The sequence below is a fragment of the Halichoerus grypus genome, chromosome 2 (genome assembly GCF_964656455.1).
Source record: "Halichoerus grypus chromosome 2, mHalGry1.hap1.1, whole genome shotgun sequence".
NCBI lineage: Eukaryota > Metazoa > Chordata > Mammalia > Carnivora > Phocidae > Halichoerus > Halichoerus grypus.
The window spans coordinates 38,944,549-38,960,660 of record NC_135713.1 but is presented as its reverse complement, the minus strand read 5'-3'; the positions used below and the strand labels follow the sequence as shown (position 1 = coordinate 38,960,660).

General features: G+C 41.2%; 1 protein-coding gene across 3 annotated transcripts in view; it reads left to right on the top strand.

Moving 5' to 3' along the window:
• Positions 1–16,112, top strand: part of ARL15 (ARF like GTPase 15) — a 552,355-nt gene extending 536,243 nt beyond the window's left edge. For 2 of the 3 annotated variants that reach the window (XM_078066714.1, XM_078066712.1), the window contains one exon: positions 9,481–12,241. In XM_078066714.1, coding sequence (XP_077922840.1) covers positions 9,481–9,633 — 153 coding nt within the window. In that variant the 3' untranslated portion in view covers positions 9,634–12,241. Of the gene's footprint in view, positions 1–9,480; positions 12,242–14,594 lie in introns of those variants that run through there. The other variant, XM_078066713.1, reaches the window with a different exon arrangement.

The window sequence follows — 16,112 nt, the reverse complement described above, 5'->3', positions numbered from 1 at the left end:
TTTATACGAAATGTCCAGAATAGGCAAATCTCTTAGAGTCAGAAAGTAAATTAGTGAGTGCCAAGGGCTGGAGGAAAGGGCAAATGGGGAGTGACTACTAATGGGTGGGGTGTTTCTTTTTCGAGTGGTGAAAATGTCCTGAAGTTTGATAGCCGTGATGATTGCAGGTGTCCATGAATATACTAAAAATCACTAATTTGTATGCTTTTACAAGGGTGAATTTTACAGTCTGCAAATTATAGCTCAATAAATGAAAAATAAATATCTGTAGAGCCGAATAAAAAGATGTTAAAGTGTGTGCTAAAGAAATGCAAAATCCAAGCAAGTGGTAAAGGAAATTCTTTAGAATAATAGGAGCGGGTGTCTGCTTCTGAGAGTAGACCCATGAAATAGGTAACGGTAACTTACATCCAGGAGCAAACAATCCCCTTTGAAGGCCAGAGGTTCTTTTTGATGTGGCAACTATTTTTATAAAGAGCCTAACTTGACAGTGAGTGACCCCAAAAATTTTGCCCTGGACATCTGTAGCTCCAGTCACGTTTCAGTCTAAAAACTGTTTGTGAAAAGCAGCTCAAGTTCAATGAGGTGAGACAATGAGGTGAGAACCACACGTGGAATGATAACCCATTTCACTTGGGATGGAAAGTTGTTTCCTTAATGGGAAAGTCTTTTTAACTCTGGAAAATTTAACATTAAGAGTATAAGAATGATAAAATAACAAATCCACAATATTAATACTTTCGTTTCAAGTATATATTACATTTAGGTCAACCTGGTACATTCACTTTGTAATTATAATTTAAGATGTATAAATTACTTCAGAATTGGCCTCCTATATCAAAAGGTATGAGGGGCATGTGGGTGACTCAGTCAGTTAAGCGCCTGACTCTTGGTTTCAGCTCAGGTCCTGATCTCATGGGTCATGAGATCAAGCCCCGTGTGGGGCTCCACACCCAGCGGGGAGGCTGCTTGAAGATTCTCTCCCTCTTCCCCTACCCCGACTCTCACACTCTGTCTCTCTCTAAAATAAATAAATCTTTAAAAAAAAAAAAAAAAAGTATGAGAATTTAGTTAAGCTTGTAAATAGTATTAGAAAGTACCGGAGCTTGAGAGGTGGCTGGGGGGCACAGTCAGTTGAGTGTTGGACCCTTGATTTCAGTTCAGGTCATGATCTCAGGGCTGTGAGATCAAGCCCGTACCAGGCTCCATGCTCGGCACAGAATCTGCTTGAGATTCCCTCTCTCCCTCTCCCTCTGCCCCTCCCACTCCTGTGCACACACGTTCTCTCTCTCTCAAGTAAATAAATCCTAAAAAAAAAAAAAAAAGAAGAAGAAATACCTGAGCTTGAGAGTCATTGAATTTATAAATCTAATTGAAGAAATGCTTAAAGAGTTCTTGCTGGGGAAAAAAGATTTCTTAACTACTTGAGGATATTTTGATTATTACAGTGTAAATGCTGAAAAGGAAGATTGAATATATTTATAAATGGAGTTTTGAAATGTTTAAAAGTGGTTAATTAAACGAAGTTTATAAAAGGACCTAAACTGTATCCAACTTCCTGAATGTGTTGTTAAAACTTAACCAGATACAGGGGCGCCTGGGTGGCTCAGTCGGTTAAGCATCTGCCTTCGGCTCAGGTCATGATCCCAGGGTCCTGGGATCGAGTCCCACATTGGGCTCCCTGCTCAGCGGAGAGCCTGCTTCTCCCTCCCCCCTTTGCCTGCCTCTCTGCCTACTTGTGCTCTCTATCTCTGTGTCAAATAAATAAATAAAATCTTTAAAAAAAAAAAAAACAACTTACCAGATATACAAACAGAATGGTAAGATTTTTAAATTGAATATAATAGCTTCAGGAAAAACTGGGTTTTAGACATTGTATATTTAGTAAATTGTACATTCCTTTTTAAAACTGCAAAGTAACAATAACTAGTATTGCTCTGCATTAAGAGCCATCCTTGAGGACAACAAAAGCTTGAAACAAACAGGTCATGGACCCTGTGCCTTGGCTAGTTCTTGCTGCTCTTAGGAAGCGTCCACATAAAAGAAACCCAGGCTGATCACAGAGGGGTAAAAATACGGCTTTATGACCCTTCTGCCTGCTGGACTGTAGTCCAAAGCATCTGAAATTATGGAGCCTGGCCAGGAAGGCCAACTTCTCTGGCCTCCTGAAGTATGAGTGGGGACGAGCTGGTCTAGCAAGTGAGGCCAGCCCCCCAGACCCCTCCCGGGTACTGATTGTACCCCTACTGGACAAAGCAGGAAGCTGCAAACGCCTTAGTCAGGGATTGGCAAACGTTTGTGAAGGTCCAGAGAGTAAATATTCTAGGCTTTGTGGAACATACTGTCTCTGTGGCAGTTACTCAACTTTGCCGTTGTAGCATGGAAGCAGCCATAGACAAGTCAGTAAGCATGGCTATGTTCCAATAAAACTTTATTTGCTTGGGTGCTGGGAGGTAACCAGCGGCGACTACTGTGATTAAGGTCCCTTCTACCTTTAAAGTTTCTTCTACATTAAGGCTTCCCCTTGAGATGATAGGAGGACATCAGCTGGGTCTAAAAATATGAGTGTTTGTAAGCCAATTCTTTCCACTTGTGGATGGAGGCACCTTCGGTTGGATGCAGAAGTTGGAGCAAAGGTCTGCATATGGGAAGCACTCCAGGTTCAGGAGGGCCAGGTAGACTCCCTGGAGTAGAAGAGATACTCTGCAGGAAAACTGGGTCTCTTCCATTGGCCCGTGAACACAGGAAGCATCCATACCTAATTTCTGCCTCCCACAGTGGTTGTCTGATAAGCAAGCTTTTTGGCTAGGAGAATAAAACCTTCTAGGCGTATCAAAAAGAGAAAATAGATGTAATTTGTTCTGTAATTCTGGGTTAGCAGATTAAACCAAAAACAGGAATGCTTTTCAGATTCTAGCTCCTACCACCAAAGCAATGGGATCATTTTATTCAGCTCTTCTGGAACACACTAACTTCCATGCAGTGGAAGACAGGGTTTCGATATAATTATTGTCACAACATACAACATTCTCCACACATCAGAGATTACTGATTGGGCAAGAAGACTTCTAATAAGGGCGAGGCTCAATCACCAGTCATAACCTGCAGGCATTTGTCTGGTTTTTAATTATTCCAAGGTCAAGCAGGCTGCACTTTGCTTAAGAAAGAAGCGATCTTACCATAACTGCACTTTTATATTACACCTAACATTCTTGAAATCAGTCATCCATTATAGATCCCAAAGTAATATTGTTGTATTGGTTAAGATCAAGGTGTTGTTTTCTGGTCCCTTTCAGTACTCAGTAAAAAGTAATCAATATCTCTTCTGTGTCGCAGTATCTTTGGGACTATGGCAAATTGATTTTACTCGTATTATTTATTTCTGCCTTTAATGACATACTTAGTACCTTTCTAAGGATTTCAAAATCCTACAAGCAGCACAATGAAAAGGGGAACAGCTGGTGCTGCTCTCTCTAGACTAACCTTTCTTTGAACAGGCTGCCAAGAATGCACTCTGAAGAATCTTAATGACGCCCTGCCACTTTATCTCCAGACCCCATCCTGGAGCCATGGTGTGGGCAAAGTTCTCTCTGACTTTGGTGAAGGTTACCAAGTTAAGCCTGCTCCATGAGCTTTTGCAATTAAGACCACAAAACCGGAAGGCCCCTTGGCACACTCACGTGCTTGACAACTAACTCTCTAGAAAGAAGAAAGTCTTGGTTTATTGCACTTGCAGATTTCCATGGTGTAAATAATTCAGACCCTGGCCAGTTCCGTGACTCGTGGAATTTGATGTCCTTGTGCCTGGAGGTGGAAAGAGAAGGCGCACGATCAGCATGTCAATACAAATGTTTCCCCCAGCGTGACATGGGACTACAACAGGTGCATCTGCTCTAGTGATTCAAGTAAGGAGCTCAGGTGAAGAAGAGCCAAGTTCTGCTCCCTTTTTGACAGTCATGGACAATATCCTACAAAATTTCACTTACCACACAGGCTCTCTTAACATCCTATTAATTGGAGCCCTCGAGTACATTTATCATCTAGACCATACTTCTACCAAAGAGTTCAAAACCCAATGAACCTGTCTCAAAAAACATTATTCATATAGTTATTTGAAAAATACAGGCATGCAATGGACACGTTGTGGATTTAAAATGACAAGAAAGCTCCACTGGGTCAAGATAGTTACTGAGGCACTTGTCTTGCATCGTGCTCTTGCTTGCCTGTCAGATCCCTCTGCCTACCAGATCCACAACTGCAGCTCTTTTTGCTGGCTCTCTGTGCTTTGCTTGTGTTCCTCATCCAGTGTCCCTGTTGTCTTGTCTTACCTGCTGATTGATCACTGTCAGTTTGAAGGAGCTGAAGTTGTCAGCCTGATGAGACTGATTCCTTTTCCAGAGATGAAGAAAGAACGTGCCTTTATTTCAAAAGTTTCTTTGAACAGTCTTCTACCAAGATACTTCTTTTTCAATTTGACCTACATTATCTTAATACTGCTCTCTTCATTTGAATCCATTGCTTTTCTTCCAGTTGAAGTATAATCAGGGTGCTATAAATGAGTGAAAAAGCCTTTAGTAAAGTGTGCAGTATTAAACCGTTTTTTATGGTCACTAAAAAGCCAGGGGGGAGGGGGCTTGTAATCCGCTAATACAGATGATGAGGACAGCCCCCCCCTTCGGGCTGTTGTCTCTGTTTTTTGTTTTACAGTTTTCTGCTCTAATCAGTGGAACCCCACACATGGGCAGGTGGAGTGGGGCACACTCACACCACCTTCACACACTCGCCAGTTTCGTCCAGGAAGTGGTGATTGAATGAATGAAGTTATGGGAAGCCAACTGTCAGGACCCACATTTTCAAAGCTCCTTGTACTGATCTTCACCCTACGACAACCTACCACAACCACCCTCAAGTTGAGAGGAGTCCATTATAACCTGCTAGTTTTTTCCCCAGGGGGAATATGTGTGTTGTGGGTAGGTGGGGATCTAGAGAAGTACGTGCAGAAAAGATAGCCAGCTTCTATCTCCAGTGTGAAAACAAGCTAAATTGCCCCAAACAGGGCGAGAGATACCTGCATCAGTGCCACCCCAGGTGAGGCATTTTTAGTTACAGCAGTGACTGGTCGGGGCTAATGGCATCAAGGTCACCAGGACTAGGGGTGACATATTCTAAGATACACAGCACAGTCCCATGTAGTAAAGAATTGTCCCACCCCTGGCCCCCTTTTTAATGTCTTACAACACATTCATGTGGGTCAAAGCACTGTTTATAAGTATCTGGGCTTAGAACTTAGCCCTGTGTCACATAAAAACACTAAGTCATCCCTTCTGGACTGTTCTCTCCCCTGCTCCCCAGAGTGTTTAAAGGAAAATGAGGCCAACCCTGGGCACACACTACTTACATGCTTTAATAACAAAAATAGGAAAAACAAGCAGTTATTGTTATAAATAAAATGAGATTTGCAGGCTTTTAAAAGGGAAGACCATTACTGCAGTTCAGAAACTATTTATATGACTTCCAGAAATTTAGTCACAATAGGTTTGCAAGAATTAAAATGAAATTTTTGCTTGTGAAGTGAGGGCAAGATAGGGAAATCGGTATCATTACATAACCCCATTAGAGGTCCTGCAAGTCGGAAAGGATTATTATTTCTCTACTCAAAGAAACATCAAGGACATCTCCTACCCGATTTCACAGCTGCTACAAACGTGAGCAGCAAAGCGATGGCGCCGAGTTGTCTCTGTTCTATTAGGACTCTACAGTAACTGTGATGTGGGAATCAATGGAATGCAGTCATGCACGTCATCCCACAGTCACCCCACAGTGAGTGAAGGAGGGTTCTGATGATATAGCCAAAATAGGTTATGGCGGCTTTGTTTTCCTATCTCTAGGGTGGACACATGGCCACTAACCAATGCCCACTCTCTTCGGCTAACCCGAAAATAGCCAGCTGACTACAGGTTGCCAGGCAGCTGGATTCTGATGTCTCTAGAAGCCAGTGCGAAGCAGTCACCTGCTCCTCTTTCCTGCAGCTTCCAATGAAGCATAATATCTAAGCGGCTGATTAAGTATTCAAAACATATGATTTACATTGGTCAACCTTAAATACCTTATTCTTTAAAAGTATACATCAACATTATGAAAGAACAACAACAACAAAAAGACATGGTTGACAAGTCAAATGTGACTGTAATTTGTATCTTAATAATACACAGGAGGTGAAATTTGAAGTTCAAGTTCATATGAGAAAACTAAGTGAAGGTGCACCTGAGTGACACAGTCAGTTAGGCGTCCAACTTCTGGTTTCGGCTCAGGTCTGGTCTCAGGGTTGTGGGATCGAGCCCCACGGGGGGCTCCACACTAGGCGCAGAGTCTACTTGAGATTCTCTCTCTCTCCTCCTCTTCCCCCCCCCGTTTCTCATGTGCTCACACATGTGCGCTCTCTCTCTCTCAAATAAGTAAATAAATATATATTAAAGAAAACTAAATGAAAATGTTAACCTAACTGGAAAAGTTCAAGTCAGAGCATGAGGTCTCCATCTTCCCCTCTCTTGTATTATCTGCTTTGTTTTTAGAAACCTGAAACTCTGGGTAATGAAAACTCTTATGTTCTGGCAGCAAACAGTCACTCACTGTGCTTGAAACTCACTGAAATGCCAGACTAGTTTTACAATTGATATTATAAATGAAGGGTGGTGTGGAATCATTTGGATACCAGTTGGGGGGAGTATGGCAGGGTAAGTGAGATACCCACTTAGGTTACAGATCAGAAAAATCTCAGGTTACACAGCCATGTTGGTCAGCTTAACACCATTAGGCTCCTTTATCTGGTGACCACCCTGTCATGGAACCTTCCATTTCCTCCTCATGTTTCATATTCAGCAGGAACAACTTCAGAAACTACCTTCAGACATCTTTATTATCTTCCAAGTGTGCCTGCGTGATAATCTATATTTTTAGTTGCCTAGAAACCAACCTAATGGGTGCTTAAAACCTTACTGGTTTTCTGTGTCTGGTCCGTATTGCAAAATATCACAAATTCTGTTCTGTGATTGCTTAAATCTAACATTGTTTTCAAATTAGCTGTTAATATGCCACCAGGATCTGGGCGCCTGGGTGGCTCAGTTGGTTAAGCGACTGCCTTCGGCTCAGGTCATGATCCTGGAGTCCCTGGATCGAGTCCCACATCGGGCTCCCTGCTCGGCAGGGAGTCTGCTTCTCCCTCTGACCCTCCCGACCCTCCCCCCTCTCATGTGCTCTCTCTCTCTCAAATAAATAAATAAAATCTTTAAAAAAAAAAAAAAATATGCCACCAGGATCAATTCTGTGAATTTTCAAGCGAACCATTTGAAGGAGTATTGTTAGTAACGTGCACTTACTGTGTTAGTCTTTTTCTTTATTCTAATATTGAATTTTTTGGCACCAGTCCTCTTCTCAGTTATCAGCAAGACTTAAAATGATGTGAGGCTATGAAATGGGGCAAGGGTACAACTTCCTTCATGTACCAGATGTTGGATGTTCCGTGCCATCCCCTCTTGATGGGAGGCGTTATTGATCAAATACCGGATTCTACTGTAGTGCATTCTGAGGCCCCACTTTGTGGGAGAAGCAAGGAGCCTGACATCTCTGATTTTATACTCTTCAGAGCAGCCAGCTCGTCCTCCAAGCTGTAGCCTTAACCAGCGTCCCCACCTGTCCCCGCTGCCAATTCTCTCCCCCTGCTGGCTGCTGGCCTCCCTTGGTGCGGCAGAGCCGGTCTAGTGCTGGTTATTGTACAAGCAAATTTCAGATTCTCTTGGAAGTGAGTTTTCAGTACTCTGAAGAAAAGAAACTAGAAGGGAGTTTACGTTTTCCATAAGGGAAGATCCTCTTAACAACATGATTTATAAAATACCTCGGGCAAACACTGTTCTGAAGTTGTATACCCGTTTTCTGATCTGAAATGAGATTTTCATTACTTTTCAGAATCAAAATTGATGAGTCCTTCCATTTTCACAGGCTTTTTTTTTTTAAGTAGTAGTATTTGTTACTAATTTGCAGACATTTACAGAAGGACTTTGGAGACACACTTGAACTGTAGAATGTTAGCATAATTGTGGTTCCTAAATTAGCATAAAACCTTAGTATTTCTTACGTATATCTTCTTGCTCACATGAAAAAAATGTACACATATTTTAATGCCACTTTTGGATGATGTACCTCTGCTATGTTCTGGTCCTTGCAATGATAGAGGCAAAATGAAACCACATTTGGGAATGGCATGTGGTTGAGACACATTTTTTTCTAGGTCTCGAGTATTGACTAAGGTAAGACCTTGGAATTTGCCCTGGCACATGGGATTTAATGAGATCTGTTGGCCAAGAATGTCTTTGAACTATGGTTCTTCTGGTGTTGCTACTCACTGTATTTTATGTTAGTAAAACCTCACTGGACTATACAAGGAGTGTTCAGTTCTTGTGTGATGTAGTGTGGGCAGGACCGTAGCTTTACGAGCTTTGTGTTTTATCATACCCTTTGAGAGATCATCAATACTTCTGGAAGACATAACAATTTGATATTTCCTCACAGTCTTGAGTTGGTAATCCTGGACGCGATTAGTCAGTATCCCAGCCACTATGCTAAGAATGACTTGTGACTGGATATTAATCAAACAGGTTTTTAAGATAGCAAATTCTCGGGTGTTCCACGCAAACAATGAATCATGGAACACTACATCAAAAACTAATGATGTAATGTATGGTGATTAACATAACACAATAAAATTAAATTAAAAAAAAAAAAGATAGCAAATTCTCTACTCACATACCAGTTAAAAGGTCTTGATTTTTACCTCCCTGAAAATTCAGGACTAGGAGAAAAAAAAAGTGGGAGGCTTTATGTATGTATGTATGTATGTATATGTATACGGTTTAAATATGCATATACACACACACATACTCAGTTTCTGTCCTCTTTCCTAAAAAGTGCTTTCCCAGGTCTCAAAAATAGATACTATAAATTTAAGGGGGAGAGAGAGAAAAGATCATTTAAATTATAAGTATTTGTTGTATATGCGTTTGGTAGTCAAAATAATTTTGAGTAATGGATATGGTACAGATCAATAACATAAGTTAGCAAGGGGATGTAGGGGATGCTCTGCTGGTTGTTTTGATTGGATTGAATCTTTCTGGTGTCTGCAGCATACTCTACCCTGTGTGGTGGTACATGTAATTCTTTCTTAGACTCCATCAGACCTCCCATGCTGAGAAGTGTATGGGTGACATGGCTTGCAAGCTGGTCACTCACCCCTAAAGAAAACAGTCCTGGGTCACAACATAGAACCCACATTATTACAGCAGCTGTGGAGGGAGTTCTAGAAAGTCCCAGGCATCACAGTTTATAAATGTTCTCCTTGAAATCCCCCCTGCTTCGTCACTTGCAAACTTTTGGAATTAGAAAGGTTCTGATATAACTAATAACATATTTATCTTCTCCCCCCTTAAGGTCAAAAAATATTTTGAACTTGAACCCCTTGCACGTGGGAAACGCTGGATTCTGCAGCCCTGCTCGCTGGATGACATGGAGGCACTGAAAGACAGCTTCTCTCAGCTGATCAATTTGTTAGAAGAAAAAGACCATGAAGCTGTAAGAATGTGAAATCTGGCAAAGAACACGGGTTCCCAAAGGCCTTGAACCTATCATGTTAGTTTTTCATTTTATTTTTATTTTGGTATCAAGACTTTAATGGCTTCAGTGTCTCTTTTCCTCTAGTTATCTCAGACTCTCATCTCTCTATTAAAGTGAATATTCTGTAAATCAGGTGAATTATCATCGGCATTAACGTCAAGTACACACTACTGAGAGAGAATTTATTCTCTGTTTACCACTAATTATCTTCGCCGCATGTCTCTTCCTTCTGTTGTTCTAAGTAGCTCTTCTATACTCTGTGCTAAAGTGGATGGAATTCGTGGCTCACAGAAATCAAATCCCTTATGAAGGACTCAGGGAGACTCAGAACCTTGACTCATTTTCCCTGGGTTTGGGGGTGGAGCGTTATGTGACTGGGGCTCCTCATTTTATGTCTATTGTTTCCAAGATCTCTTGGGGTTTTTATTTTATTTTATCATATTTTATTCTTGAGTTTTTTTTGTATACGGGCCTTATAGATTATGAGAGAAAAATGAGCACCAAAAACTTCAATGAATCACCTTATCAGAGAGGAACGTCCTGCCAAGATAAAATTAACGTGGAAGAACTTAAAGACAAGATGCATAATTTCCTTGATTCCATCTGAAGTCTCACTCCCCTCTCTTAAGAGCAAAAACTTTCTGTTTTTGAGACGAGAGAGAATTTAGGCACAATGCATGCGTGCATCACTGATGACTATTTCATCGAGTCCTCAAATATTTTTTTAATGGAAAGATTCCCCTGCATAAAGTCAAGCTGCAACATAACAGAGGTATCTTTTTCTAAAAATCTTAAAGTGTCTGACTGAAAGAAGATAATTTTTAAAATAATAGATAAAAATTTTAAAAACAGCCAAATGAAGTATAGTTTATACTGACGAGGGTTTAAGCTGGCATGGATTTGACAAAGAAAACAAAGACAGAATCATCTGTATGTTCATTCATTAAGTGCTAATGGAGTTTAATGGAGTCTCTGATTGTCTCCAACGAGTAATTAAAGGTCTATCAGTATTCCTATTATAAACCTCTATTTTCAGGGGTTTCACTGGGCCCTTAAAAAAATGTGCTGGGGCTGCAGCAAATCATTTTAGGGCCTAGATTCAGTCTTTGGAACTCTTTTTTTTTTTTTTTTTCCATTTAATTTAAATGATAAAATTATGTAGAGATAAATGTGCAGTTTTACTAAGGTTTGGCACCACTGACCTTTTCTAAATCAAGAATAATCTATGGATATTGAAGTTTATGGATGTAATACTCTTTGGCACATTTTGTAGACTTTTGACCACTTCAAACACAAAATGGCCAAATGATAGAAAACTGCTCCTTTCACCTGAGCAATAAAAACATGTTTGTAATTTTTAGGTAGCACAGACTGGTTCTCAAATACCACAGACTCTCACTGTATTACACGGTGATGTAATACCTTGTAATTCTCCAGAAGATATACATCATTCAAATACAGCTTTTGTGGTTTAATCTTGTAGGTGGATTTTAATGAAATCATTACCTTTGAAACATCGACCACTTCTTTAAGCTTACCCCCCCTTGCTCCCCCGTGGAATGGATCCAAAAAAGTGCATATTCAATCTTGTCTCCAGCGTCCTTGAATATTTTTCACTGTGTAATCCGCGAGCAGCACAAAACTTTTCTTCCGATGACCAGTTACACAATCCCTGCTTTCATTTTTGTTCTGTTGCGCTCATCTTCTATGACAAATAAATGATTATTAGGCATTGCTTTCTCGGCAAGTTCATTAAATGTAGAATGTTGTCTTTTTAAGACCTGGTGGCTGAGTGCTCCTTAGCCATCTGTTTAATGACTTCCCGTTGTCTGTGTGTGTGTGTGTGTGTGTGTGTGTGTTCATGTGTGCGCCAGCGATGGGCTTCTTCTCAGACCCACGACTGTCTGCAGTGTCTCAGCCGTCAGAATGAAAACATTATCAATCAGTACCCAACAACAGCTGTTTTTGACAAGTTTCTGTCTGACGCCTAATGCTTTACAACTGTCAATAAGGCTCCTTCTTTGTCTGGCAGTTCGGAGCTGGCCATCTTGCTGCTTCCGAGCGGCATCCTGTCCTTGTAACCCTAGAATTGGCCATGTTTTGGAAATCCACTTGGGGGGGCGGGGAGGGGGCTTGGACGGGCGAGTGTGGGTGGGTGGTGGGTGGGTGGTATGTGTGTGTACATCTATCCCTACTTCCATGTAAAGTGCCACAGGTGTCTTAGTTTGCATATTCAACTATTATATAGGAAAAACAGTCTGTTATGTATTTCTTCACTTAGCTTCTTGTTATATTTATGGAAGTTACCCGTTTTTGTACCTTCTTAGCTAAAGCAGTTGCCTTTTTGTAATGGCAATTAATTTATATGACAAAACTTTATACCTACTGTAGTTTATAGTATCAGTTGCTAATTAACTGCCATATTGCCCTGTCTTTCTATTAAAAAAAAATCTGTATCTATACTTGGAGGGTAACAGATTCACGTGGACAGTTGCCAGACAAGAAGAACTTGTATTGTCCGTGATTTATATATGATTTCCACTATCTTCAAATGAAAATAAACGCTGAGTAGAATTGATGTTTTCGGACTGACTCCTTTCAAGCTTTAGCATTTGGGAGTCCCAGATTTCTGTTTACATTTGTGTTGCCTGTTTAAGTCTTCAAAATAAGTTCTGCTGCTCTTGGGTCAAAACAAATGATTAATTCACATTTCCTTTGAAGCCATTGTGAAAACCTTAAAAGACCAAAAAGAAAAAAAAAGCAAGTGTCTTTTCCAGTTGGTTTGTCTTCAGCAGCGATTTACTTTCACGGGAGCTCTTCCTTCAGAATGAGTGAGCAGAGTCGCGATGTTAATGTAAAGTGTCACCTTTCAGTCAAAGCATCATCTTATTGTATTTGCTGTAAAAGCAATATTCTAAGAGTGACTGGTGCAATGAACTGTTTCCTTCAGTGGTGATCGATGCCCTAAGGAAATAAAGATTTTTAAGTGACTCGAGGAAATGCTGTGTATTTACAGGTCCATCCTTAAGAAGGAGAGTATTCTGTAAAAGAGAAAGAGAGTGAGAAAGAAAACTAAAGAGATAGATGGATGGAAGAAGAGAAAGAAATAGAAAAAAAGTACATGATAGAAGATGAAAAATTCAAACCCCAGCTCTTGTTTGGTCCCAAATGCAGCATTATCCCGACACATCATTTGACTACGCAGAAAGCTCCCAACACTTCACTCCTAAGCTGGGGTCCAACCTGCATTCCTAGTTTTATTTCCAAGGTAGGCAATTAGTAGTTACCAAGTTCCTCAACATCTCAGACCTATCCAGGCAAATGTGGACAGAACTGTACGATTTTGAAGCAAATGGGTTTGCCTAATGTCCAGATGGAATATTCAGACTCCAGTGGAAACCTCATATTCATGCCTGGCTTCATCTTCTTTATAATTTTAGAGTGCATTTTCATTAACCTTCTGACCTAATGGTGCAAACAGAAAGGCAAAAGTATGTGGAGGGGGACGGGGGAAGTGGGAGTTGCCCTTTGGGAGCCCTCATTTTCATTGAATGTGGGAGGGAGGATCTGTCTTTGTTATGCAGAAACTTTAGGAGAATATAGATTCCCCGCCTTGCTTTTCCACTAGTCTGGGTTCTGGAGATCTGAAGTCCATGCTGTGAAATGCATTATCACATCATGTTGGGAATTCCTGGCTCCCAAGGGTTCACAACTTTTGGTCACCACTGACTCAGCATGATTAAATGATTTGCATCTCAGAGTTAAATGTTTCCCAACTCAGATTCATGAAGTGACTGATGAGCCTGCGTTTTGGCACCCTACCCCACCCCCCTCGCACCGATTTAGGAACATGAAAAGGATCCCGTGTAAGACCCAGAAGCCTCAGATGGGGTATCCGTTTCTCCTCCCCTTCCCCATTCTCTTTAAATTAAAACCTAAACGAGAAACTGGCCTTCCACCTACTGTTTCGTCGAAGCTGGAAATTCTGACCTCTCATCCTGGGGGTTCATCTGTTTGTGACAAACTCTTCATGAAGTGATTTTCTGTGAAACCAAAGAATTTAAAAGGCACCAAGAAGAATCCCTCCAACATAGGCCTTGTCTCGCATCCTTCTTTCCTTACAGAACGAAGTGGAATAAAAAGTGCATGATTTTTCGATCGGATTTTCTCTATATTCCCATCTTCATCCATCTCTGCTCTATCCACATGCTCTAGTCACTGGATGCTGGTTTAGAAAGGCCACCTACGGTGTTCTTGGGCTTAGCTTGCCCCCACCCTTTCACATTCCCCTCTGGTCGTCTGATCAAATGGGAGTTGCCATGGAATACTCTATATGAATAACTACTTGTTAGAAGGAAGTAGTTCAGGCTTGGTGGTTTAAAGCAACCTTGTTTACCATGTATAGAGCTATGTGGTCACTGGTACCCTGTTTGGAGAATAAGGAAAGGGACTCCTCGATTTTGTGCCTTGCTAGGTTCAGCCTGGCTAGGACCCAGTGTGACCCCTGACACCCCGCTGCCGAGGCAGACATTTCCACATCCGTGGACCAACATGAGAACAGCCATCACATCGCACATAGAGGATCTTCTGCAAACAACAAAGAATGATTAATTCCTTTTTTCCCCTTTCTTGTTCAAGTCTCTCCTTCTGGTTCTGATGTTCTCAAAATATTCTACCCAGATATTTCAGCCCAGTTCTTTCTAGTAGCGACATTCCAACCATGGAGGTCAGTTGGGCAGGGTTGTCCCCAGAGAGGAAAGCCTGGCTCAAGTGCATGGGGACAGGGCACACAGTGACAATGAAAATAAGCCTTTAATAAGCATCACACTCCCCAGCTCCCTTATGTCCCTATTTCCTCGTGGGAGGTGGGCAAGATGGTCGTCTCAAAAAAGCCTCAGATCACTTACATCCCAGGCAACCCTTTCTTGCAGGTGTGAAACTCAGCCTAAAATGCCACAACTTCTCTGACAAGTGATTCATGGAGGCAAAGGCTGGAGCTCCAGGATCAAACAGATGTCAGACAAAACACCAAATGCCTGTAAATGATGGCTCTGCAAGCAATGGAATGACTGGAAGGCCTGGCCTGATGATGTGCTCCATGTCTGGACAAGCTTACAGAAGACATAGGTGGTGGGGAGGGGGCAGGGGAGCCGTTTCTAAATGGAGTCTGTGAAGAAAGCTGTTTCTGGAGACAAGTGAAACCACGATTCTCACCTGAGAGGCTCATGTAGAGAAGAAGGATTTCTGGCTGGTCTGCGCATAATACGTGTAAAGATCAGTTAGAAGAATGCATGTCAAGGGCACCCTGAAGCCCAGACTGGTACGATGTGATGTTAAATCAGTAGACATATAAATATCAGAGTAAATTAAAAATGAGAAGATTTGGTTGGAACGGAAACTGCTCAGCAAAAGGCAGAGACAGGAATGCAAACAGTAAGTCTGGCTGTCATTCTCTATAATCTGGAGCAAGTCAGGCTCAGCTCTGGACCTTCTCCAGTTGTTTTACAACTTTCTAGACATGGGGTGTATCAACCCAGTGCTTTTATTAAGCGGCTTCGACAGGATTTTCAGATGACAGCTTGTCAAGAGTCAACTTACCATTGTCCTTTTTGCAGGTTTTATGTCGTATTTGAAACTTTCGGTTTCAGTAATTTTAAGGGGTTTCATCTATTCATTAATTTGGCATGTTTTTGTGGAACACCTCCTCTGTACCAGGCATTGTGTTAGATGCTTGGGACACAGCAGTAAATTGTGTTAGATGCTTGGGACACAGCAGTAAATAGGACAGACTCGGCCCCTGCTGAGTCTGTAGGACTTTAATTCCTGGAACATTGGTTACATTGGATTATTTCTATGACCCTAGAGAATTTTTGTATCGGGGCATGGGGGGGGGGGGATTTGGTTATGTTAAAATTCCAATGTGAATCTCTAGATTTTAAAATATTTTTTCTTGGTCCTAATTCTTGGTTTTCAGCCCTCCTGATTTAAAATTGTCTTTGAATGCAATTTAGTTTCTTTTGAGACCATTAATAATAAACTAGAAATCTAAACAAACACAACAGAAAAGGCTTATGCCTCTTTTTAGCATCTTTCTAAATAGAACTGTCTAGAGCTAGCACCTTTTATTCTGTCCTGTTTTTGTGTTTTTGGTTTTGGGGGGGATTTTTTGTTTTTGTTTTGTTTTTTACTGCGGCAACAACGAAGTATGTGTCTACCACATAAAAGTGCTTCCAAAGTGCAAAACCAAACTCTGTCAATCACCTCCTGTTCTTTTCATCTTCTCTGTATTCAAAGGGCTTTACCTCCTTCTCTGGAAGTAGCTTGGTCTCTTCTTTCTGTCTGTGGATCCAACAAATGATCTATATCTGAAATGTTGAATTTTGAATCTCTAAGAGCAACATTCTAATTCCGTGGCTGTCTCTTGTGATTTATTCCACCAAACAGTGAAG